Source organism: Lampris incognitus, chromosome 16 (assembly GCF_029633865.1).
Source record: "Lampris incognitus isolate fLamInc1 chromosome 16, fLamInc1.hap2, whole genome shotgun sequence".
NCBI classification, from domain to species: domain Eukaryota; kingdom Metazoa; phylum Chordata; class Actinopteri; order Lampriformes; family Lampridae; genus Lampris; species Lampris incognitus.
The window spans coordinates 38,320,699-38,348,490 of NC_079226.1; the positions used below are offsets into that span (position 1 = coordinate 38,320,699).

At 46.1% G+C, this 27,792-nt stretch overlaps 1 protein-coding gene across 1 annotated transcript; it reads right to left on the bottom strand.

Moving 5' to 3' along the window:
* Window positions 1-142: 142 nt before the first annotated feature.
* Window positions 143-26,847, bottom strand: fbln5 (fibulin 5). The gene is made up of 11 exons (XM_056295784.1): window positions 26,336-26,847; window positions 25,523-25,577; window positions 25,016-25,064; window positions 23,918-24,199; window positions 9,986-10,108; window positions 8,104-8,220; window positions 7,231-7,347; window positions 6,959-7,081; window positions 5,810-5,936; window positions 5,142-5,337; window positions 143-1,129 (listed from the first exon to the last, which is right to left on the bottom strand). Exons 1-11 carry the CDS (start codon window positions 26,377-26,379, stop codon window positions 968-970), a joined length of 1,395 nt encoding a protein of 464 aa, XP_056151759.1. The 5' UTR covers window positions 26,380-26,847; the 3' UTR covers window positions 143-967.
* Between the last annotated feature and the right edge of the window lie 945 nt (window positions 26,848-27,792).

Consider the following 27,792-nt stretch of genomic DNA (forward strand, 5'->3'; position numbering starts at 1 on the left):
CCCTCTCTCTCTCTTCCCTCTCTCGCTCTCTCTCTCCCCTGATGGCCGCCGAGTCATTTGGCTTCTATCGATTTACTTTCCACTCTTTCCCGTACAGAACAATTCTCTTCCCGTTTCCCCAAAAGTAATCCCTCTGGACAGGTTCACAGGTCTAGCATGTGTTTATTTACTGACCAGGCTCGCTTACAGGTTCTCCTTTTGAAGAAGTGTGGGGAAATTAAAAGACATTTAACAGGAATAAAAACAACACTGACAAAATTCATGTCTGCTGACATCATTTGTGTCGTGAGTAAACTTGCTGATCAGCGCAGATGGATATCAGTAACTCAGTCGGCGGCTGCATTATTCCCCCTGCACATCAACAACTGCACCTCTATGGATCCCTTCTGTCATTCCAAATGTATAATGCAGTTGACACCTATTTGTAAAGTAAACTTTGGATTCAAGCGTATAAGAATCTAGGCCAACTGACGCCCTTGTTATAAGCTTTCCATTTCCCAGCTCATCTGAATGGATGAAGATCACAAACAAATATAGGACAGATGACAAAAACTACATGGACGAATGCAAATACTTTAAATTTCAGTGACTTATAAGCCATGTTGAGATCATTTTCTAAATAAAAAAAAAATAGATGACAGAAATTGTACACCATAAATATCCCTTTGTGTTGAAAGTCCATCTTGCAGCCATGAAAGCAAGAGTGTCCATTAAAACAGGGTGGGGACTGTGGTCTGGACAATCCTTTCCCATCAGCAGACCTGTCGTTATTGGATGTGCCGTTACCGGTGATGACTCAGAGGTAATAAAAGAAAGGGTGACGGGCGGCCTCCTTATGTCATCCCCAGGTGCAGCTGGTCCGTTGTGGATTCTGAGCTAAAGACTGGGATATTGAAGTTCCTTTGGGGACGTATTGAGACACGGGCGATGTGGTGGCGTTGGGATGGGGGGGGGGGGGGTTGGGGGCTCAGAACGGATGCTCCGACACAAATACCGTTAGACGTATGATGGAGCTGCCACGGAAGTTGATGACATTGTTGACGGTGACCATTTCCAAGTCCAACACCACCTCTTTTGGTCCCTTGATGGGGCGCGACAAGACAAGGGTGGCGCTCACATTACTGGTTTGCTGTGAAGATAAGAGGGATAAGGACAGAGAGAGAGTGATGGAATTTTAGACATGATTCCAGAATGGAACGTGACTGAATAAGATGGAACTCCTTCCATAGATCATATCACTCCTGTTCTTCAGCAACTCCATGGGCTCCCTGTTAAATACTGTATTGACTTCAAGATCCTGCTCCTCACCTTGAAGGCCCTTAATAACTTAGCTCCTTCATATCTTCCTGAACTCCTTCATATCCAATCCACACGCCCTCCCGCACTCTCAGATCCTCTTCTGCTCTCCAACTCACTACACCACCGGCCCGCTTGACTACCATGGGGTCTAGAACCTTCAGTCATTCTGCCCCCCCGCCTATGGAGCTCTCTTCCACAAGACATTCACAACACTGACTCTCTTTCAACCTTCACATCCCATCTCAAAACGCACCTTTTCAAACTGGCATATTCAGTCTGACACACGCTTCATTGAGTTTTGTGCAGATGATGATGTTATACTTATCCGTTGTGTTAACTTTTTATTGTCTACCCTGCTTTGTTTTGGTCTTCTGCTGTCTGATCTAGTGCTGCTTGTGTGTTTCTTTTTTTACTGTGTTCTGTAAGGTGTCCTTGAGTGCTCTGAAAGGCGCCCACAAATAAAATGTATCTATTATTATTACTATTAATGTGATGGAACGTGATGGAATGGGTTGGAACGTGATGGAACATGATGGAACGTGATGGTTGCAAACAGCAATGGGAGTCAAAGACTCAGATCTCACACAGAATGAAAATATGTTAGTGGGCACAAGTCCAGGCTCAAAGTCAGAGAACGTTATTGTGTTTTCCATCAACTATACGGATTTAGGGTTGCCACGGTGAGCTTGAGCAGCCTGTGGTTTGGCCAAAACATGAGTGTGTAAATGTAATAAATGCTACAACCACACCTACATGAGAAGACAGTTCTGTAAGATTTTGCGGTACGTTTTTACACCTAAATAAAAACACAGTAGAAAACAGGTGCCTTCCATGTGCCTCTTTCTGACTCAACTAAAGCAACTTTATCTGACTAGACACAACGCACACACTAATTGCGCCATCTACTGGTCGTGGCGAGCACGCTACATTGTTATAAAGCCTAAAACCCAATTTTTTAAAAAGTGCCAAATGTCTGAATTAAACCCAGTGTCTCTCTTTTGTTAAAGAGGGCTGCTTAAAAAACATGGACATATTTTTTTTAAAAGGTCAAAACCTCTGTCGATCCTTGTTAATAGTTTATTACTATGACATAAGTACTATTGTTATGTAAAGACAAGTTGCTTTTGACATCGTTGGGCATTATTGTCCTGTGTTGTCGTCTCTCAAGAGCACAAAACTGTTAAAGAATGCACATTATATTTAGTAATGTACACAGCAGTACGCATAGTTGAAAATGTTTCATGTTTTTTTGTGTCGGTGTCAAGAGTCTGCACTGTTTGGAGTCTGCTTCTTACTACAAAACACAAGTTCCCTGTTGAACACTGACCCTGTAAACCAGAGACATCTAATGCTTCATTCAAAACCACATTAGGACAAAACCTGCCGTTTTTGTTTTTTTGTGGAGTTGAAATGTTCAAATCTCAAACCATTTCCTCTTACAATGTATGTTTCATCTTCCATCTACATCTATATCATCCATATCATCTACATCATCCATATCATCTACATCATCCATATGATCTATATGATCTATATGTTCTATATCATCTACATCATCCATATGATCCATATCATCTATATGATCTATATCTTCCATAACATCTACATCATCCATATCATCCATATGATCCATATCATCTATGATCTATATCATCTACATCATCCATATCATGTACATCATCCATATCATCTATATGATCTATATCATCTACATCATCCATATCATATATATGATATAGATCATCTATGATCTATATCATCTACATCATCCATATCATGTACATCATCCATATCATCTATATGATCTATATCATCTACATCATCCATATCATCTATATGATCTATATCTTCTACATCATCCATATGATCCATATGATCCTTATCATCTATGATCTATATCATCTACATCATCCATATCATCTATATGATCTATATCATCTACATCATCCATATCATCTATATGATATATATCTTCCATATCATCTACATCATCCATATGATCCATATTATCTGTATGATATATAGCATCCATATCATCTATATCTTCCATACCATATACTACATCATCCATATGATCCATATCATCGCTATCATCTATATCAGGGGTGTCAAACTCCAGGCCTCGAGGGCCGCAGTGTCTGCAGGTATTTGTTGCAACCATGCACTACAACACCTGATTAAACTAGTTCCATTCCCTCCTTGATCCAGGAGGTGAGCTAATTTGTTAAATCAGGTGGTGTAGTGCACGGTTGCAACAAATACCTGCAGACACTGCGGCCCTCGAGGCCTGGAGTTTGACACCCCTGATCTATATGATCTATATCATCCACACGATCTATATCATCTACACCATTCATATCATATATATGATCTATATCATCCATATCATCTATATGATCTATATGATCTACATCACCCATATCATCAATATCATCCAGCTACATCTTTTCACTCCACTTCATTTCTCCCACTTTACATTGCCACCTTTTTAGCATCCATTTAATTTCGCTCTTCTTTGCTAACCATGCTTTTCTTTTTTTCTGATTTTTCCCCTTTTTCTCCCCAATTGTACTTGGCCAATTACCCCACTCTCCCAAGCCGTCCCGGTCACTGCTCCACCGCCTCTGCCGATCCGGGGAGGGCTGCAGACTACCACATGCCTCCTCCGATACATGTGGAGTCGCCAGCCACTTCTTTTCACCTGACAGTGAGGAGTTTCGCCAGGGGGACATAGCGCGTGGGAGGATCACCCTATTCCCCCCAGTTCCCCCTCCCCACTGAACAGGCACCCCGACCGACCAGAGGAGGCGCTAGTGCAGCAACCGGGACACATACCCACATCCGGCTTCCCACCCACAGACACGGCCAATTGTGTCTATAGGGGCGCCCGCCCAAGCCAGAGGCAACACAGGGATTTGAACCGAAGATCCCCGTATTGGCAGGCAACGGAATAGACCGCTACACTAACTGGACGCCAACCACGCTTTTCTTAACGTATTCAACTGTAATGGGTGAAAGTGATGCCATCAAGCAGCTTTCATGTGGAAACTGTGGATATCTGCTTTGCAATATGCTAAATTGTCAGCATAGTTGTAGGATGTTTAGTCAAAAAAAATAAAAGTCTTAACGAATAAAACATGGAACTACTGCCAAAGGTGGCCACAACCCTCGTGGAGATTCAGCAAAAGCTCTTTGACTACTAACCAACATGATGCTGCAACTATCGTGACCTGTCACTTTACTTGCAGCCACAACAAATTTGTTTACTTACAAAGCGACCCAACACAAAAATATACATTTTCAATCTGTACGATAACTATACTTTTGGCCTGGGAGGAATTTGGAACGATACTGGTAATTGTAAGCCGCCGTAACCCCCAACTTCTCCATGAACCCCAATACACTGCCACAGTATCTGCCACACACTCGTTGTAAAGCGCTCTGAGAGGCTGTTGCAGCTCGAAAAGCGCTATATAAAATGCAACTTGATTTATTGATCAATCGATTGATTGGTTGGTTGATTGATTATCTTTGGTGAGGGGTTTCAGTGATTGCATACTTGGCCCATCTGGATGACCTGGTGTGGTTTTAACAACAGTTCCTTATAAGGCACAGGAACTGAAACCATGATTAGGTTCCACCTGAGAACCAACCCCACTTGTTACTTTTCTAAACAATCAAAAATGAATGTCCAATCACAGCTTTTGGCTTTTTGGCCTTCCATATTCCCGCCATACACACACACACACACACACACACACACACACACACCCTCCTCCCCAGACAACACATATGCACACACACCCAACAGCCGTCGATACCACTTCCTTCATCTCACTCACCCTCATGTAGAACTCCCGCCCCTCATTCCCCGATTTTATCTGGAAGATGTAGAAAGCCCCGGGGTAGCGCGTGGTGGCCTGCATCTGGAAGATGTCTGCAGGCACGCTGCGCCCGGAGGACAGGTCCATGTGTCGGTACAGGATGGTGAAAGGTTTGTCCCTGCAGGCAGGGTTCTCAGCAGAACACATGCACTGACTGGAAAAACAAAACAGAATAAAAAAAAGTCTTTCAGGCTTCAGGCACATAATTGCAGATTATGAAGCAGAACAATGAAACGGAATCTGAACCTGTTATTTTGGGGGGTAAGTTTGACCGATAGTGTCAAAAGCAAAATAACATACTCCACCCCTGGAGCAGCAACCGAGGAGGGAGGGTCCCGCTCCATAGCGTCTGCAGATGTAAGCAGCTTTACGGGGCCCAGTGGAACGCCGATATGGGATTAACGGCGGAAGTTAGTGCCGGCAAGTGTGAACTCCAGCTCGCCTTAATTGTTTTTGAACCACCTCAGTTTTCTGAGCCCAAGAGAAACAGTTCAGACTGTCGCTGTCCACGCCGAGGACAAGCTTCCCAACATGTATTAAAAACTATGGAGAACGGAACGACCCTCCTTGCTTACTACTCCCGGTCCTAGAAACATGAAGTGCGGAAAGAGAGGACGTGCACTCACTTGTCACTGAGCTCAATGTAAGGACGTTCACATTGTAAAGGGTCCAGGCATGTATAGCCTCCCTGGAAATTGAAACATACTTGTGCTGTTGTACAGGTGTTGTTACCAGTGTCACATTCATTGCTGTCTTCAAAATCAAACACACAACAATCAAAGTCAGTTTAACAGGTCATGGTCATCATCATCATCATCATCATCATCATCATCATCATCATCTCCACAGATAGAATAAAACACACATCAGCATCATGCTTCAAGTTTGCATCAACAATATCTTTTAAGTGTAGAACACAACGATCCAGTAGCTTCCATATCAAGACAAAAGAAGAAGAAAAACAGGGAAACTGAAAAACATCAAATCTTTAAGCACACGTGGGAAATCTGATCAGGAGAAATGCAACACTCATGCCCTAACATTCAAAATGTCCCCCGATGACACCCCACCCCCTCCTTTTCTCCCCAATTGTACTTGGCCAATTACCCCACTCTTCCGAGCCGTCCCGGTCGCCGCTCCACCCCATCTGCCGATCTGGGGAGGGCTGCAGACTACCACATGCCTCCTCCCATACATGTGGAGTCGCCAGCTGCTTCTTTTCACCAGACAGTGAGGAGTTTCACCAGGGGGGCGTAGCACGTGGGAGGATCACGCTATTCCCCCCAGTTCCCCCTCCCCCCGGATAATAATAATTAAACTTATATAGCGCTTTTCTAATATTCAAATAGGCGCCCTGACCGGCCAGAGGAGGCGCTAATGCAGCGACCAGGACACATACCTACACCCGGCTTCCCACCCGCAGACACAGCCAATTGTGCCTGTAGGAACACCCGACCAAGCCAGAGGTAACACGGGGATTCAAACCAGCGATCCCCGTGTTGGTAGGCAACGGAACAGACCGCCATGCCACCCGGATGCCCCCCCCCCCCAACGACACCATAACAAAAAGAGATTTAGCGACACTCAGTCAAACAAGTAAACAAGAACCTTACGCCGATGCAGTTAAACTGTCCTAAACTTTAGACAGGAAGGAGGCGTCAGGGGTGACGTCTATGGTAGGTGTTACTCTTCATATAAAAAACTCCTTCATTCATAACACAAGTCAGGCACAATTCATGCAGGTCTGGTTTCCTTTCCCCCCCCTTTGGTATTACCTTCACAACTCCGGCCGTCCTCGTAGACGTAGTAGCCAGGAGGGCAGACGCAGGAGAACGAGCCCGGCGTGTTGATGCATCTGTGCTGGCACAAAAACTCAGAGAAGCCACACTCATCCAAGTCTGTTCGCAAGAAAAGCACAGAGTTCATGTTTGTCACATGTAGGATTAACTAACACACACACACACACACACACACACAGACACACACACACTCAGCTTGACATGAAATTAATTATATTAGGGACAGAACCCAGTCAGCTGTCCCTCACCAATACAGGAAGTGCCATCGGCCGCCAGTTCAAATCCTTCGTCGCAGTTGCACATGAAGGAGCCGTAGGTGTTGAAGCAGCCGTGAGTGCACGGCTCATCTTCACACTCATCCACATCTATGGGACAGATTTATCAGCACCAATCACATCACCATGAGAGAGAGAGAGGGAGGGAGGGAGAGAGAGTCGAGTCAATTTTATTTGTACAGCCCAATACTGTGTTGTTTTTAACAGTCTCAGCTTGTGACTGTCCATATATGATGTGCACTGATTTGCACGCTGTTCTGCTTTATGTTCATGAATGGAAGTGCACCGTTAATCACCGAGTTTAAAAAATGTCAATGTGGAGCATCCGGGTGGTGTAGTGGTCTATTCCGTTGCCTATGAACACGGGAATCGTCGGTTCGAATCCCCGTGTTACCTCCAGCTTGATCGGGCGTCCCTACAGACACAATTGGCCGTGTCTGCAGGTGGGAAGCCGGATGTGGGTACGTGCCCTGGTCGCTGCACTAGCGCCTCCTCTGGTCGGCCGGGCACCTGTTCGGGGGCGGGACTGGGGGGAATAGCGTGATACTCTCACGCGCTTCGTCCCCCGGGTGAAACTCCTCCCTGTCAGGTGAAAAGAAGCGGCTGGCGACTCCACATGTATCGGAGGAGGCAAGTGGTAGTCTGCAGCCCTACCCGGATCGGCAGAGGGGGAGGAGCAGCGACCGGGATGACCCGGAAGAGTGGGGTAATTGGACAGGTACAATTGGGAAAAAAATGGGGGGGAATAAAAAAAATGTGTTTTTTAAGCTGCACTTTGCTTTAAGGTAAGCTGTCTTGTTTTGCATGTTCGTGTGTGTGTGTGTGTGTGTGTGTGTGTGTGTGTACCTTGACAGGTCCGGCGGTCGGGGTTGAGCAGGAAGCCAGGGTTGCAGGAGCAGGAGTAAGAGCCAGGCACGTTGGCACACAGCTGTTGGCAGTAACCATAGCGACACTCATCAATATCTGGGCAAAGAGAGAGACACGGAAATAAAAAAGTTAAAATGGAATTAACGTGTCTGTGTGTCTTAGACTTAAAATCGTTTACACTTGGTTTTAAAATGTCTTTTTTTTGTTTGCAATTGGATCACAAGTGGACAGCGCTAAATACCAGTGTAAACGACCACCAAAACGTTTTGTGAAGCAGTTACTCAAACCACTTGCCGAGGTGGTCTTGGGCGCATTTGACCACATATCTTTTGTAGTGTAAACGCTAATGCGTCCTGATGCGTCCCCGACAAGGACGTAACAGCAAATCATCTTCTTCTTCTTCGGAGTAACGAAATCTGATCACAAGTGGTCAGCAGGACGCATTTGGAGACGCATGACAGACACAGGTGTAAACGGGGATGTGTCTCGCTGTCCACTTGTGATCCGCTGGGCCAAAACGCATTTTAAAACCAAGTGTAAACAGGGTCTGTAGAGGTGGATGGCACATAAAGCATGCAGGAGAACATGGATGACTTTTAGCTTACGGTTTAATGAACATCTTGCAGAATGGATGGCTTCCAGTCTCTACTTCCTGTTTCCCTGTATGTCACTACCTTTGTACTATACTACAACAACACTTCTGGTAAAAACAATACTCAAAAGTTAGCAGTAACATCTAGTGGTTTAAATGAAAATACAACCAAATAATAACACAAGCATTAGAGGACACAACAGGGTCTAAGTCTTCACTGAAATCTGGCCACAGATGACCTTATCTTGGACAACTCTGACAGCAACTTCCAAAGCCGTCATGCTCCGTTTTGTGAATACACTTATTTTGTTTCACTTGATTAGCTGATGAAGGGCGGTGCAATACAAAGAGTGCAAAACAAGGCAGTCCTCTTGCCCAGAGGCTAACATACTTTTGACACGCTCCGATCCACCTGCCCGCTATGAATAATGCTGTCATAACATCTCCATTTTGGCTTAGCCGTGTCCTCTTTCATCAAGAGGAGTCATCGCCAGGGAAATAAAAGCCGAGGTTTCCCCACCTGGCATCTGAAGTCAAGCAGCCAGTCGGATGAGTGATGTGGGTTCAAACCCACATGCCAAAGCCATCGCAATTAAAAATACACTGATTTGTGATCATAGATGAAAAATGGAAAACTAAACCAACTTGGTTGTGTGGCTGTGTGCATCTTTCAGTGCATACCAGAGGCACAGTTTGTTTTTATAACCGCACCAACTATTTGGACAAGTCTCTACCCATTCAGCATGCCGGGATTTAAGAACGGTTTCCCCACTTTGCTCAGCAGTTCAGGTTTGGAGCTCAACCTCCCTGAACTTTTAGTTCTGAAACTTCCATCTAGCCAAGGAAGATATGCTCAGCATCCATGCAGTGTCCTGCATCGCAGTCATAGAGCTCTCAACACTAACAAAATCAATTATTCGGGCGTCCGGGTGGCGTGGCGGTCTATTCCGTTGCCTACCAACACGGGGATCTCCAGTTCGAATCCCCGTGTTACCTCCAGCTTGGTCGGGCGTCCCTACAGACACAACTGGCCGTGTCTGCAGGTGGGAAGCCAGATGTGGGTATGTGTCCTGGTCGCTGCAGTGGCACCTCCTCTAGTCGGTCGGGGCACCTATTCAGGGCGGAGGGGGGAATATGTCCCCCTGGCGAAACTCCTCACTGTCAGGTGAAAAGAAGCGGCTGGCGACGCCACATGTATCGGAGGAAGCATGTGGTAGTCTGCAGTATTCGACCCAGTTCATCATCTTAAGATGCGTTTCTGGTACTTACCCTGGCACTGTCCGGCGACCAGCCAGTAGCCCTCCACACAGGAACAGGTGTAGCCCCCCGCTGTGTTGATGCACACCTGGGTGGGATTGCATTGGTGGGTGTTTGTCTCGCATTCATCAATGTCTGGAATGGAGGGGGGGGGGGAAGGAGTTGAGGCAGAAACATTTTCATCAACAATCTTATTGGCAGTTTTCAACTTTTTATATGTATATTATACAGTAGAGACACTGGGGGGCGCTGGGTACAGAGGGGATGACCATCAGCCTACAGCTATACTAACTCCGAGTATGGACCAAAATCACAATTTAGTCCCAGAGGGCTTAACAATCAAAATGAAATTCTGACCAATGTACAAAATCCCCTATTCTCAGACCCTCGATTCAGTTCAGGAAACGCTCCACAGGAAAACCACCATCAGGAAAAACAAAATGGGAGACTCCACAGGAGAAGCAGTAGAGAAGGGATGCCGCTTCCAGGATGGACAGACATGCAACAGACGGAGTAATAAGCAATTAATACCAGATTTACAAGAACCACTCGCTGACGAACAAAGCGACCACACATATAGCAGAATACATACAACTAACACGTAACTTACAGCTAGGGACGCGCCGATCGGTATCGGCCGATAAAGACTTAACTGAAGTAACGCCATGGGCCCCGAAACGCCGACATGACGGGCTGACAAGATGGCGCTCATGCGCACGCGATGCGAACCGTTGGACCAGGGACGGAAGTGACGCGTCACGTAGGCGGGGCGGGGCTTTTCCCCTGCTACGTCACGTAAGTCTGCATGCCAGTCGTGTTTCCGGAGGAGTTTCTGGGGAGAGTTAAAGCAGGCCGCTTTGGAAAATGGGTGAGTTAAGCGATACATACATTAACTTCGTGACTGAATTAATTAACCAGCTCATTTTAACTGCAGGGTCATGGGTACACGTTGATGTGACTGAATTAGTATTGTAACGTGCATGGATACGAAGACACGCTGGCCGCTGACTCGCGAGTTCGCGAGCCTGGCCCTTTAGTCTAGCGGTTATCGATGCCTCCTGCGGTGCGGGCGACATGGGTTCGCGTCCCGGCCGCGGCACTTCCTGTGGTTGCGTTGTCCCCCTGAATCCGCTACAGTATTTTAATGTGTAATGAAAAAAAAGCCCACAAGGTTGCATAGCTGCGTCGCATTGCCCCTGATACAATGAGGTATTCATTTAATCTTTTCTTTTTTTTAAGGATTCCCCCCCCCCATTTTTTCTCCCCAGTTGTATCCGGCCAATTACCCCACTTTTCCGAGCTCCACCCCCCTCTGCCGATCCGGGAAGGGCTGCAGACTACCACGTGTTTCCTCCCATACACGTGGAGTCACCAGCCGCTTCTTTTCACCTGACAGTGAGGAGTTTCACCAGGGGGATGTAGCGCGTGGTAGGATCACGCTACCCCCCCCCCCCAGTTCCCCCTGCCCCCTGAACAGGCGCCCCGATCGACCAGAGGAGGCGCTAGTGCAGCAACCAGAACACATACCCACATCCGGCTTCCCACCCACAGACACAGCCAATTGGGTCTGTAGGGACGCCCGACCAAGCCGGAGGTAACATGAGGATTCGAACCGATTTTAATCGTTTTTTAAAAGCTTGCACTCGGTTTTTTTTACAGTTATATGTAGTGTTTACCTGTTGGAGGGTCGTGTACCCGCACAGAGAAAAAAAAAGAAATAGATAAGCCACATAAAAATAGAAATCAGCAGCCTGATGCCCGCATGGGTGCGCGCGGCTCCGTGGTCAGTGCAGCAGCTTCAGGTCAGCCCGCTGCAACAGAGACTTCATGTTCTCTGCAATTATGTACAAATTAAAATGTGCATATACCGATATCGGCATCGGCAATCAGCCAAAAATGAGTTGGACAATATCGGCATATTGGCAAAACCCCAATATCGTGCACCCCTAATTACAAACAAATGACACATGATAGTTATATAAATTATAAAGGAAACAGCCGTGTTTGACTGAGTGTCATCGCTTGTAATCAACTCAACACTCATGAGTTATCAGGGGGGGATTTCAGTCTGTTGAGATAAGACATCATTGGGGCCCAGGTGGAGTGGAAGTGTTCTTTGGATCCCCTAATTGTGTATTAAACATTTTCAAGACTTAAGTGGAGCATAAGATTACTCATCCATAGTGAGGTGTTCGGTGGTTTGGGGGGGGGGGATTTCCAATGCAACAGAATCCTCCTATGGGCAAGTAGAGTGGAGAATGCTATAATGTCTTTAAGCTTATTAGTAATCTGTTGGTCAGTTGGTGCTGTGCCAAAGAGAGCTGAGTAGTCATTAGGTTGTAGATTTAGGTCTAGTGCCTGTAAGAGGGTCCTGAAAACTGTTGACCAACAACCAGATAAGGAAGGGCATGACCAAAATAGGTTTGCTGGGATACTATGACATCTGCTACAATTCTCATCGACGTTGGAATAAATTCTGGCTAGCCTAGACCTGGAGAGGTGAGTACGATGCAAGACCTTAAACTGAATTACACTAAGTTTAGCATATGATGTGCTCCTACTAACTCTCGTTAGGTCCTCATTCCAAGATTCAACAGGTATTGCGTCCCCCTAGTTCCTCCTCCCAGTTCTCTTTAATTTTATTGAGAGAAGCATCTATGAGGGATGATATGCTGAAATAGATTTCTGGAACGAAGCCTTTTAGATCGGAAGGAACTTGGAGTATGTCAACTATAGCAGAAGGTCGTGGTGTATTGGGGAAGTTTGGATCAATATTTTGTATGAAATGTCGGGTCTGGAGATATCGAAAATGACTTAAGTGGGTGGGGTTGAATTTTTGAGAAAGATGATTAAAGGTAGAGAAGATACCCTAAGTGTAGAGAACTTTAAATTTGGAGAGACCGCTCTTTTTCCATACGGCAAAGATATTGTCTATTCTAGCAGGGACTGAACGATGAATGTTACAAATGGGGGCCAAATTAGAGAAATATTTTAAACTGAAGTGGTATCAAAATTGTGACCAAATTCGTAGGGTATTAACAACAACAACAACAACAACAGGGTTAGAGGTGTAGTGTTAGGTATACGTCTATAGGGAGATTGGAAGTAACCAGAGTGGGAGGGACATTAAAAGGCATGTTTCATTTTCAATTTTGCACCGGTTTAGCTTTGGTGTTTGGACCCAGTATATGATTTTTATTTTTTTTTATATTGACCATGCAGTAATAATAAAGCATATATTGGTAGACCCAGTCTGCTTTGGGACCAATTAAACTGCAAGAGTCTTTTTTGTATTCTGGGGACTTTACCCCTTTACCCCCCAGATGAATGATGATATGGACTTATCAATAGACTGAAAAAAAAGGACTTTGGGAGAAATATTGGTAGACACTGATAAAGGTAGAGGAATCTGAATAGAACGTTAATTTCAATATAGTTGATCTCCCCGGCCAAATTAATGAACAAAAAAAAATCATGTTTTAATTTATTAATGAGGGGTGTGAAGTTGTTTTGGTATAGTTTAGAATAGGTTTATATTAATAATATTATAATTAATAATAATATTAATGCTCAAATACCTGAAGCCAGATCTAAACAGATGGAAGGGCAAGTCACTTTGTGGGATTGCAAGAGCTTGGTTGTTTGCCAGAAAGCACTCACTTTTAGTGAGGTTGATCTTATAGCCCAAAAAGACCCTGAATCTATGAAATGCATGAACTAATGGGGAATGCACCACACCATGTCAGACACATACGACAGTAGGTCGTCTGCATACAGAGACAGCTTGGTTCCCTCCCCCATCTGGAAATTCCATTTATTGTTGGAGATTATTTTAACATGAAAGACAGGCTCAATGGCAAATGCAAATAGGAGCAGACTTAAAGGGCACCCTTTAAATGTTCCCCTTGACAACGAGAAAAATTTGGAGTGCTTGCCATTCATGACTACTGATGCCTTAGTGTAAGGCAAGGCAAGGCAAATTTATTTATATAGCACATTCAGCATCAAGGCAATTCAAAGTGCTGTACATAAAACATAAAAGGCATTAAGAAAAGTAACATAAGGCACTAAAAAGACATTTTAACAACAAATAGACTAAAGGTTACAGTGCAGTGTAAGATGATAATCAAAAGCTTCATAGGTAGCTGCAAACAGGAAAGTCTTCAGCCTTGATTTAAAAGAACTGTTTAAAAGAACTGAGTTGCGGGAGATCTGCAGTTTCTGGGAATTTGTTCCATTTATGTGGTGCATAAAAACTGAAAAATGCCTCTCCATGTTAAGCTTTGACTATGGGGACAGAAAGCAGACCTGTCCCAGATGATCTAAGAGGTCTGGATGGTTCATAGTGTAGCAGAAGATCAGAAATTTATTTTGGCCCTAAACCATTCAGTGCTTTATAAACCAACAGCAGAGTTTTAAAATCAATCTTTTAACGGACAGGAAGCCAGTGTAACAGCCTCAGAACTGGAGTGATGTGATCCGCTTTTTTGGTCTTAGTAAGGACTTGGGCAGCAGCACTCTGAATCAGCTGCTGCTGTTTGATCAATTTTTTAGAGAGACACACTTACAGTAGTCGAGTCAACTGAAGATAAATGCATGGACAAATGCAGTTACTCAGTGCTTGTAAGGGATTATAGTCCCCTGGTGATGTAGTTACAGGTGCATCTCAAAAAATTAGAATATTGTGGAAAAGTTCATTATTTTCCATAATTTAATTCAAAAAATGAAACTTTCATTTATTGTAGATTCATTACACAATCAAGTGAAATATGTCAAGCCTTTTTTGTTTTAATCTTGATGATTATGGCTTACAGCTCATAAAAATCAAAAATCCAGTATCTCAAAATATTAGAATATTACATAAGACAATCAAAAAAAGGATTTATAATACAGAAATGTTGACCCTCTGAAAAGTGTGTTCATTTATGCACTCAATACTTGGTTGGGGCTCCTTTTCCATGAATTACTTCATCAACGCGGCATGGCATGGAGGCAATCAGCCTGTGGCACTGCTGAGGGGTTATGGAAGCCCAGGTTGCTTTGATAGCAGCCTTCAGCTCGTCTGTATTGTTGGGTCTAGTGTCTCTCATCTTCCTCTACATTATCGCTATTCTAATTTGAGGCGCTCCCAATAACGTTGTATACAACTATTAAAATCACATAGCCATCGTGAGAGATAAAAGAAAGATAAATTATCACATGGGCAAGTGTAAATGGGCATTAAGCAGACATCAGGTATTTTAATGGTTATTTCAGGAGCACTGAAAGGCAATTATAATATTTACAGACAACAGAAATTATTTTGACTCTTGTAGTTGGAATAACAAGAAACAATGATTAACTGTTTGTCTAAGCCTAATGATTATCAACTTACATAAGGTTGGAAAGATAAGTAGGAAACAAAATAGTTCATGCCTGAAAATCTTTGGATCGAGTAAAAGGGTTCCTATGTCAAATGATGAAGACTGATTATGCATACCATAATAGTCCATAATTCAACTTTCGGCTTGAGCAAGAAAAACCCTGTTCTCTAAGTAAGGTCCAGATCTTTAAGTCCTGTGCTTACTGTAGAGGCCGTTCTTCTCAATAATGAATGTCACCAGTCACAGATGATTTTCACTCCTTAATTACCTGATGATTGTAAAATTCCTGAGCTTCTTCAGGCGATTTGAAGGTGAGCATCTGTACTTCGAAAGTTACCACCAGGCGGGTAGGATGGATCAGACGACACTGAACTCTTTTCTGATAGAGTGCCTCTTTCAGTTCATTGTAAGCAGTGTGGTTTCTTTGCCAACACAAGGCTGAGGTCAGGGTAAACTCTCAGAGTTGTCTCCCGGAACTTCCCTGCACGGTTCCTGGACCACTGTAAGGCTACTTCTTTCTGCTTGAAATTAAGAAAATGCACAATGAATGATCTTGCTGGTTTCCTGTCTTTCAATTTTGGGGCAAAAGACTGATGAGCCCTGGCAGTTCGGTAAACACATCAGGACCCAAGCTTTCCACCAGGAGCTCAGAAATGAATTTGACCGGGTCTTTGTCGCTATCACTGCACTCTGGGATGTTAAGTATCCTCAAGTTCCATCTATGTGACCCATTTTCAATGTCATCTACACGATCCAACAGTGCTTGGTTCTGAGCTTGGAGAGATTGGATTGTAGATTCGGCTGCAGTCAATCGTTCAAAGTTCTCTCAAGCGACAGTTTCCGTAGCTGTAAGGCAGGTTTGGAAAGAACCAAACGTATCCTAGAGGGCATCCATCTGTCTGAAGAGGCTTTAAAGATTCTTGAATCAAACTAGAGACATCATTCTTCAAGCCGGCTCTCTGCTTTGCTAACTCGGTCACCAGTTGCTTCATGGAGATGTTGTCCATAGCATCCTCAACAGGTAGGCTAGCAACATCGCTATTAGAAGAGGCTTTGCTAGCCCCCATAGCTTAAAGTTTACTTGCTAGTGTAAACTACTAATAAGACATGTTAGCCCCTAGCTAACGGGTCTGACCCTTTAGTCGAGCGGTTAGTGATGTCGCCTTGTGGTGCAGTACACCCCGTATCGAATCCCGCACCGGGCAAGAAAATAACCGGTTACACTAGGCTAGCGTTCGCTCGTGTTGCAACTGAGGCTTGTACACTGGAACTCTTTTGTTTGGCATTGCTCGTTTTGATACCAAAGGATGTCACGCGAGTTTATAATGAACTGATGGTTTTGTAGAGGAAAGTCTGATGTTTAAGTAGTAAAATTGACAATGTGATTGGGAGACCTGCTGCCGACGCCTTTGCTCTTACATCACCAACCAGAAGCCCTCTCGTTCTTCAGTTTTGATGCGTTCTTTCAGCATTTTATTTTCCTGACGGCCTGTCCAGAGTGTCTCACCGCCTGCCGCCCAATGACTGCTGGGGTAGGTTCCAGCATCCCTGTGACCCTAAGAGCAGGATAAGCGGTTTGGATAACGGATGGATGGATGGATTTTCCCTCTGCAGTCTTGCTAGTTTTCCTTTCATTCGTTTTGTTTGGTTCTTCCATCTTGTTGGTGTGGCCTCTGATGATGGGATGATGGAGAAGTATGTCTTTCCACATTACGGTGTACCACTGGTTGAAGAGGTAACACTGCTTAGGAGGCTCCACTGGTAATTCAGCCACTGCCTCCTCCAGTAAGCTCTCTGGAGACAGTGGGGTTGTGTTTAGAATAGCACCGAGTGCCTTTTCTCTTGCCCTACATTTTCTTTTTTTATGGACGCTTTCCACTTTTTGTGCAATTCATTCTGATTCCTTTTTGGCAGCAAGTTGATATTGAAGGTTTCCACTCTCCCCTCAGCCTTCTTTTCATTATACCTGTTTGGAAAATTCATAGACAATCCATTACAATCAAAGAAAAAAAAAAAAGCAAATATCCATGTCAATGACTAATTCATTACACACATTTATTTTTTCCAGTGTGATAACCCTACAGTTATAAGAACTGTTATTCAGGTATTATAAAAAACAAATATAACTAATTATAAAATGATTAGCTTGTTATCCACAAATGTTATTAAAGCTTAATTTAAACAAGACTATGTGAACCTAGTGTAAGCTGTGCCTAGTACTTTCAACGATGGGTGATCGTTCAGTCAGTCAGTACTGAAACTCCTCTAGAGAATCCCTGCAGTGCAGCACAGCTAATATGATTGATACTCAAATTATATTCATTAAGATATGTGAATGATTTTTTAAAGTATATAATGGCTGCATTTTATAGGGCAATATTCAAATTCTATCTGCTTTCTCCATCGTTCTCTTAGGATCCCCCCCCTTCTGTGTTAATTTTAATGTTAATTTTCTCTATACTTCTGTGTCCTCTCTCACCCACTCATTTCTCTCCCTCAATTCTTTGTCTCAAAAAAAAGTGCAGTATCACATTCTACACTTATTTTCAAAAACAGCAGAAAATATTTGAATGTCATTGCTAACCTGTCATTAGCAGTTAGCGAGACATTTGCATAACCTTCCATAATTATGTAGTTTAAAAAACAACAACACTTTCATAGCGGTTTGAAAAAAGTTAAATATCTGAACATTTATGAGACAGAAACTTACCATGTGCACGTGTCATGGACTTCACATGGGGCTTCAGCAACACGGGCTTGAATGGGGTCCTTCATTCATATAAAGTTGACAGCGGAATTGCCCGATTTAAAAATCAGGCTATGATGTCACACCACAGGAAATTGTTTTCAGTGACAAGATGTATCAAGTTCCTACACTTTTACAAATATATGAATGGAAAAATGATTGCAATTTACAAAAAGACACTTGTAAAATTATACCCAAGGTATTTAATCAACATTTTTATGCTTTTCCATTTATAAAAGCTTTAACTTACTGAACCATGCTTGAGACAGTCACACCGCAGGACAAGTTTGAGATTTGGCTCAAAAATGTAAAAAATTCTAACGACAAAGCGGTTTTATAACAGACATTTTTAACCAGTTACTGCATTTTAAATTGATGACAATACTCATGTTTATCTTGTATGACAGTGAAAATGCCATGTCTCGTCAACAACCCGGCTGCAGAGGGCAGTTACTCAGATGACGGCTGGACCCCCACCTTGAGAAACCACTTTGCGTTACAGCTAACACTTTAACACGGAATCGGGTTACCGCCATTATAACAAGGCTGCAGATTACAATCAGGGTGAAATTCCATTGACTCGCTTGGAGCAGTTCACACACTTTCCCATAATAGCCACATTTCCTTATGAGGATATGACAAATCAAAAATTCCAACATCTTGTTTATGTTTCTTGGGGCAATGAAGTCACTGACATACAGGGAGACGGTGGGAGAGGTGGGTGGGACCCTCGGGTACGACGGGCCTCTTTGTTTGAACAGGCAACCGTGATAAGCGATAACGTCTGCAAGTGGGTCTGTTGTATCTTTTGTGCCAAGCTTGTCCGCCGGCCCTTCCGCGAGGGTGGAAGACGGCTGGAGCCCCAGGCCGCTGGCCAAGGGCAACAAGGCCCCCCTGCACCTGCTTGCAGTTACCACTTAAAACCTCTGTATGGGAGTTCATATCATCTGCACCCCATGTGTAGGCCAAGTTGGACCCTGTGGGGAATGTTCTTTGCAACACAGGCTTGGGGGGAGCATTTCAGTTCAGCTCCTTATATAGACCGTTTCACGAGTTGCCCGAGGTCCCTGGATTTACTGCTGGCAATTTTAACCAATTTTACAGAAGACGTGCGAGTGCACGAGGTATGTCTGCATTTCTATAGAACATACAAAAAAAAAATGGAAGTCGTAAACCCAGTTCAACCCAAGTCTCAGACTACCAAATCTTGATACATTTCTTTTTTTCCAAAATATAAATTGGTGTTTTATAAAGTCAGGGCTGGGACAAGACCAGTATGGAGAGATGAGCACATCTACGTGTGTTCTCTATGCCCGTGAAAGCACTTCGGAGACAAGATGACGGACGGCGCGCTGTAAACAATCCGATGCTGAAAAGATGGATAACGTCATCAGATGTAAGACGAACATGAAAAGGTCTCGTAACTTATTATGGAGCTTAAGTTTGGAGGAACCTGTTGACTTGAGAGACTAGTTTGTTCTTCAGGACCAACACGCAACACTAGCCAACACTAGTATTGCTGAGCTGTCCACAAGCAAGGCACCCTAACATGACGCTCTATGTCTTATATTTCCCACTCGAGCCCAACCCAATTGCAACCATTAAAATGAGCAATTACGGGGCGTCCGGGTGGCGTGGCGGTCTATTCCGCTGCCTACCAACACAGGGATCACTGGTTTGAACCCCCATGTTACCTTCGGCTTGGTCGGGCGTCCCTACAGACACGATTGGTCGTGTCTGCGGGTGGGAAGCCGGATGCGAGTATGTGTCCTGGTCGCCGCACTAGCGCCTCCTCTGGCAGCCGGGGCACCTGTGATCCTCCCACGCACAATGTCCCCCTGGTGAAACTCCTGTCAGGTGAAAAGAAGCGGCTGGCGAATCCACATGTATCAAAGGAGGCATATGGTAGTCTGCAGCCCTCCCCGGATTGGCAGAGGGGGTGGAGCAGAGCACTGGAAGCATCGTTCACGGCTCAAAAAGACCCTATAGGAACACCTCAGTTTGGGCATTGAAGGCAGAAAAAGGAAAATATCTATGGAGGAATCTGAACATCTGACCGGGTGCTGCTCTCACACCCGAGACATGCCGAAGTGGAAGCACGGCGGAGGAAACCGGAGAGACGTATGCAGAGGAGAGGGCGGGTCGTACCGTTCTCCTGGACTGGCGGCACCGGCGGCTCTAATAAAGCGGTGCTGTTTCCTTTACAAAGCCGTGTTTGTTACAAGTTGGGACAGGAAGTTGCTGTCTGCTACCTTTCTGCCCCACAGTGGCATCAATCAACGGCCCCTGACTTCACTACACACTATGTACACACAGAAAAATCACATATCCACATACATTATAGATCACACACACACACACACACAGAAACATGCTTGCATGTCTGCATGTCTTTTCAGCAGGTCTGCATGTTGCAAAAAGTACACAAATGTACAAATACAACAAGACAGACACATTTTACACATGCAATCTCATTCAAACTGACACATGCATAGCCCAAGACACACACATGCATGCACGCACACACACACGACAATATCCCAGACAGCGCACACACAAAATTATAACACAAAATCATGAATCCGTGTGTATGCGTGTTCAAATGTGTGCAGAAACACACACAATTTACTAACCTCCGTAGACACACACACACACACACACACACGCTGAGCGGTGTGAGCACTTGTTACCATCAGCCTCAACAGAAGAATGTCTGTTCTCCGAGCCCAGTGCAGCACAGTTTCGGCAACAAATGACCTCATCGTTGGCGTGCAGATTCTGTAGTTTACCCAAACAAGGTCTAAAGCCGAAGCCGGACTGGCTCGCGCCCCTCCAGAGAGACAAGGCCCATATTTGTGTCTGAGTTAATACACACTTTCGAGTAAAATGTGCGTACACTTTCCACTCACTTTCAAGGCCATGTGTGATTCAGTTAGGAGGACATAACCCCCCCCCCCCCCCCCCAGCGGCCTCTGCAGAGGCCATCCTGAACAGCTGGCCTCGCTGAAACCATTATCCCAAGATGTCCAGTGCGTATTTAAAGCAGCTGGGAAGGACATCAGACGCTTAATGTTTATCTCAGATCTGGGATCCGTTACTGTTGTGAAATTCCACGGCATACGTCAAACAGTGGATGTTCCTTGAAGCGGAGCGTCTTCCATCTACACTGGTCGGAGACGGGCGGCGTGCGAAGCGGTGCAGTCCCGCTGTGTTATTCCCACATGTAAACCAACAAGTCATCACTCACTCGCGGGCTGCCCTGGTTCTGCTTTGGCTTTCTGGGATATCGAAACGCTAGATAATGAATGAGGAGTGTACGCTGTCCATTTAAAGACCGCTTCAACCGGATTCACCACAAATATTCAGCTTGGAAGAGATACCCTATAAACTTTTTCCCCCCCCCCATTTCTCCCTAATTTTACTTTGGCCAACTACCCCACCTCTTCCGAGCCGTCCCAGTCGCTGCTCCACCCCCCTCTGCCGATCCGGGGAGGGCTGCAGACTACCACATGCCTCTTCCCATACATGTGGAGTCACCAGCCGCTTCTTTTCACCTGACAGTGAGGAGTTTCACCCGGAGGACGTAGCGCATTGGAGAATCACGCTACCCCCCCCCCAGTTCCCCCTCCCCCAAAAGATGCCCCGACCGACCAGAGGAGGCACTAGCGCAGCGACCAGGACACATTCCCACATCCGGCTTCCCACCCGCAGACACGGCTGTCACGCTTTAAATTACCTCGTTAATTTGATTCAAACGTGCTTGTAAAATGGTCATCATTAAAATGTCAACTGTAGCTTCTTGCCTGTAAATTAACCTTTGATTAATGCGAGAAACATACCTTCGCCATAGAAATCCTATTGCCCCGGGTCGCACTGTTTGGAGCTATCCGGGGCTCCCGTGATCCGCCATTGCTGTTAAATAAGTGGCCCATTGACGTCTACGGAGCTGACGTAACTCTCTCTTTCTAGGGCTCTGAGGGGGACGTAGCACATGGGAGGATCACGCTACCCCCCCCCCAGTTCCCCCTCCCCCCTGAACAGGCGCCCCGACCGACCAGAGGAGGCGCTAGCGCAGCGACCAGGACACATATCCACATCTGGCTTCCCACCCGCAGACACGGGGACAGGTAACAGGGAGATTCGAACCAGCGACAGAATAGGCAACAGAATAGACCGCCACGCTACCCGGATGCCCATACTCTCTGTACTTATTGACTTTTGCAGAACACAGACCCCGTGACCACATAGACCTCATAGTGCTGTCTGTCTTGCAGGAAAAACCAGAAATATTTGAGCTCTGGGCATCCGGGTGGCGTGGCGGTCTCTTCCGTTGCCTACCAACATGGGGCTCGCCAGTTCGAATCCCTGTGTTACCTCTGGCTTGGTCGGGGCATCCCTACAGACACAACTGGCCATGTCTGCGGGTGGGAAGCCGGATGTGGATATGTGTCCTGGTCGCTGCGCTAGCGCCTCCTCTGGTCGGTCGGGGCGCCTGTTCAGGGGGGAGGGGGAACTGGGGGGGGGGGTAGCGTGATCCTCCCATGTGCTACGTCCCCCTCAGAGCCCTAGAAAGAGAGAGTTACGTCAGCTCCGTAGACGTCAATGGGCCACTTATTTAACAGCAATGGCGGATCACGGGAGCCCCGGATAGCTCCAAACAGTGCGACCCGGGGCAATAGGATGTCTATGGCGAAGGTATGTTTCTCGCATTAATCAAAGGTTAATTTACAGGCAAGAAGCTACAGTTGACATTTTAATGATGACCATTTTACAAGCAAGTTTGAATCAAATTAACGATGTAATTTAAAGCGTGACAGCGTGTCAATTTCAAACAAAATATTAGTTTCAATGTTCCTACACATGCGCATAGAATATGTGTCACGTTGGAATAGATCTATATCTATATGTAAATGTAAAAATCTGAAAATATTGGTTAGTAGTTACCAGAAATCGCGGCTAAGCAGTTCATCTCAATGACCCGCCAAGCTTGGTTTGGACCTATTCATGAACCACGTGACCCTCTCGCGCCTTCTGACCCCTCATTGACGCAGCTCTCTCTTTCTAGGGCTCTGGTCCCCCTGGTGAAACTCCTCACTGTCAGGTGAAAAGAAGCGGCTGGCGACTCCACATGTATCGGAGGAGGCATGTGGTAGTCTGCAGCCTTCCCCGGATCGGCAGAGGGGGTGGAGCAGCGACCGGGACGGCTCGGACGAGTGGGGCAATTGAAGAAGCGCCCCTAGTGGTCAACACTATACTGTGCATTTGAGACAACCAACCAGGTTAAAACTGACTTAAAAACCAGCATTGCAAGAGATTCCAGTAAGACAGTTTGACACTTATCCAAACCCCATAATCCCGCCACTATGGTCACAGGAATGGCTTCCTTACTTTGGGAGCTTTGTCTGCGTTCTCTCAGGCATGGACATAAACGCAAATCCCCTCCACTAAAAGTGGTCCCAAGTAACACTGGTGTTGTTGAAGGAGGTAAACCGCACGCTTAAAAGCAACAACCAACACTTTTGGGGAATCGGGCGCCACGCCACGTGAGGAATGAGAGCTGCAGACGCCGCTAGAATACCCGAAAACGCTTATTTGAGCTCGTCTAGCTGAAGTGGAAGAGCTACAGCGGGGGGGGGGGGGGGGGGAGTTTGACACGTGACCTTTCGCGATGACCACCGGACGGTTACGACTCGCTGGCAAACAACTTGGATGCATCCTATCCAGGATGTTCTTTTACGGTGGGCCAAATCCATCCACCTGGTGGTCTACTGCGGGGGAAAACACCGCGGCGGCCATCCCGGATATTTTCACACGGGTTTGGAAGCGCGGCCTTACCGTTACAGGTGCCGTCCTCAGCCAGCGAATACCCGAGGATGCACGGCGCGGTGCTCCTCACTATGGGGTAGCTGGGCTCCACGGGTCCCGGGGGGGGCGGGCGAAAGCTGTCCGGAAAGCCCGCCGGTGTCTCTCGGTAGGGAGGGTCGGGGAGGTCCGGTGTCTCGGGTCTATACGGCTGGTTGTACAAGCCCCTCGGGATGCACAGGTAGCCGCCATTCTGGTTTACACAGCGCATGTCGCCTCGACAAGCGTCCGGCACGGTACGACACTCATCCACATCTGACAGAGCGAGAGAGAGGGAGGGAGAGAGGGAGGGAGGGAGGGAGAGGGGGGAGAGGTTGGAGACGGATAAGCCTACATAGATAGGGGTGAAATTCCATTAGAAAAAGCAACAGGTGCAACACAAAAGGTTTACGGGCGTTCAAACCAAGTTAGTTTGTTAAAATCTTAATATTTAAGAGCAAAATAATTCATTGAGTAACGTAAACATGAAATGTTGTTTTTTTGGGGGGGGGGGGGTATTTTTCCCCCCTTTTTCTCCCCAATTGCACCTGGCCAATCACCCCGCTCTCCGGGCCGTCCCGGTCGCTGCTCCACCCCCTCCGCCGATCCGGGGAGGGCTGCAGACTACCACATGCCTCCTCCCATACATGTGGACTTGCCAGCTGTTTCCTTTCACCTGACAGTGAGGCGTTTCGCCGGGGGGACGTAGCGCGCGGAAGGATCACGCTACTCCCCCCCCGCAGTTCCCCCCGAACAGGCGCCCCGACCGACCAGAGGAGGCGCTAATGCAGCGACCAGGACACATACCCACCTCCGGCTTCCCACCCGCAGACACAGCCAATTGTGCCTGTAGGGATGCCCGACCAAGCCGGAGGTAACACGGGGACTCGAACCAGAGGTCCCGGTGTTGGTGGGCAACGGAATAGACCGCCACGCCACCCGGACGCCCAAATGCTGTCGTTTTGTTACTCTACTCATCTTATTGTGTGTTACTCTATAAATGACAGCGCTGTCGACAATACAAGGTAGCCTCATGCAAAATGTTACTTTCCAAACCAGACACTGTAATGTAGGGAAAGTCGAGTCACTCACCTATACACTGCCTTGCTCTGCGGTCATAGGCAAAGCCCTCCGTGCAGGTCTACGGGGAGATTACGAACAGGCTTGTTGAGCTCGCCATGCTCCTGCACAACTTGTCCTTACGACCACATTTAACTGGTGCCATCAGGACACCCATTCATGCAAACTGTACTTGTGGTTGTACCAGACTTTTCGTGCATTTCCAGCCCATTGCTGACGGTGTACTCCGTCTAACCTGCCCCACGGTGCCAACTTCATCACTACCATAGACAGGACCACCACCGTGGCAATAAGCCGGTGACTTCAATTTTACTTGGGCTCAAAACTGTTATTTTATACACAAAGTGCGTCAATATCAAAAACTAGCTGAGTGCTGGTGGGAAAATACAAAGCCAAATGGACCTGTTCAGGACACGAAGGCTGCGTTACGCCACACCATGGACCCATTTAAGTCGACATAAACGAAACCGCCGCAAAAACATATCAATCGGGCAACACGACGGAGACGGTTCTTCTTACCTGCCCACGGCCAGGGTGGATGCAAAGCAGAGTCAGTATCAGAGTCGCCAACATTCTGCAAAGAGGGAATTTCAAGTACTTCAACTTTTCTCATGTGCAGCCTCGTTGAAAAAAAATACACATACAAACATGTGTATAGGCATATATGTATATATATATATATGTGTGTGTATATATATATATATATGTGTGTGTGTATATATGTGTGTATATATATATATATGTGTGTGTGTGTATATATATATATGTGTGTGTGTGTGTATATATATGTATGTATATATATATTTGTGTGTGTGTATACATATGTATATATATATGTGTGTGTGTGTGTATATATATGTGTGTGTATATACATGTGTGTATATATGTGTGTATATATATATATGTGTGTGTATACATGTGTGTATATATATGTATGTATATATATATAAGTGTGTGTATATATATATGTGTGTATATATGTATATATATAAGTGTGTGTGTGTGTATATATATATGTGTGTGTGTATATATATGTGTGTATGTATATATATATATATATGTGTGTGTGTGTGTGTGTGTGTGTGTGTGTGTGTATATATATATATAGCTGCATCTTTACGGGACGCTGGTATCGCGTTACATCGTGTCTATCGCGTTACATCGTGTGTATCGCGTTACATCGTGTGTACGTTCTCATGTAACGGTAACGTTCGTAAGTAAAGGGTTATTCCGCGTAACTGCTACACAATCATCCATAACAGTCCCAGCGTTATAACGCGCCGAGCCAAGAGGCGAAGCCCAAGTAACCCCCCCCCCCATCACCGTACTGACCTCGCAGACGTCCCAGAGCTCAAGCCACGTACTGCGGACAACATGGTGACGGACTCTACTGAGGTCTCCGAGAACCACGTTTCTGCACGACCCGCAGAGTCTCCCTGGTCCCCTCGCTGCTGCCGCTGCCACCCGCACCGCCGCCGCCGCCGCCCGCGCTGCCGCTCGCGCCGCCGCCCGCGCCGCCGCTGCTGCTGCTACTCAAGAAGCTAAACGCGCTGGTACTCATGCGCCTCTGACGCCAAAGCCGACACCAGGTTTTCATCAAACCGCTGGTCTGGTCTGGTCTGGTCCGGTCTGCTCTGCTCTGCTGGAAGCGGGGCTTGGGCGCGTGGACTGGAGGAGTGTCTCTACGGGAAAACAAACAAACAAACAAACAAAACAAAACAAAACAAAACAAAACAAAACGCGGGCTTCGCCGTCGCCTCCGCGCTCCGTCGGCTTCAGCACGTTGTTCAGCAATGCAAACTGACAGGCCCCCTCCCCTCCGCGCGGCTCTCCCAACAGCTGGAGTCAATCAGGGAGGGAGGGAGAGGAGGGGAGGGGAGGGGGGGGTCTCCTCCTCCTCCTCCTCCTCCTCAGCTCGGGCACAGCGCGGTCTGCTAGCGGGACGCCCGATTGTGCCACTCTTGAGTGTGTGGCGCGCATCGGTCTGCGCGCCACACACTCCCAGCAAGCGCAGCGCCGTCTACAGCTACACACTTTCACACGCGCACGCACGCACACACACGCACACTAAAACTCACACACACACACACACTTAAACACACACACTAAACACTCACACGCACACACACACGCACACTTAAACACACTAAACACTCTCTCACACACACACGCACACTAAACACTCACGCACACACACACACACTAAACAATTTCACGCACACACACACACACTAAACACACACACACACACAAAACACTCACACTAAACACTTAAACACGCTAAACACACACACACTAAACACTCACACACACACACTAAACACACACACACTAAACACTCTCTCTCTCACACACACACACACACACTCACACACACTAAACACTCACACACACACACTACACACTCTATCTCTCACACACACACACACACACACACTAAACACTCTCTCTCACACACACGCGCACACTCACACACACACACACTAAACACTCACGCACACACACACACACTAAACAATTTCACGCACACACACACACACACACACTAAACACACACACACACACTAAACACTCACACACACTAAACACTCACATACACGCACACACACACTAAACACACACACACACACACACACTAAACACTCACACACACTAAGCACACGCTAAACACACACACACACACACACACACACACACACACTCACACACTAAACACTTACACTAAACACTCACTCACACTCACACTAAACACTCACACACACACACACACTCACACACACACACTAAAC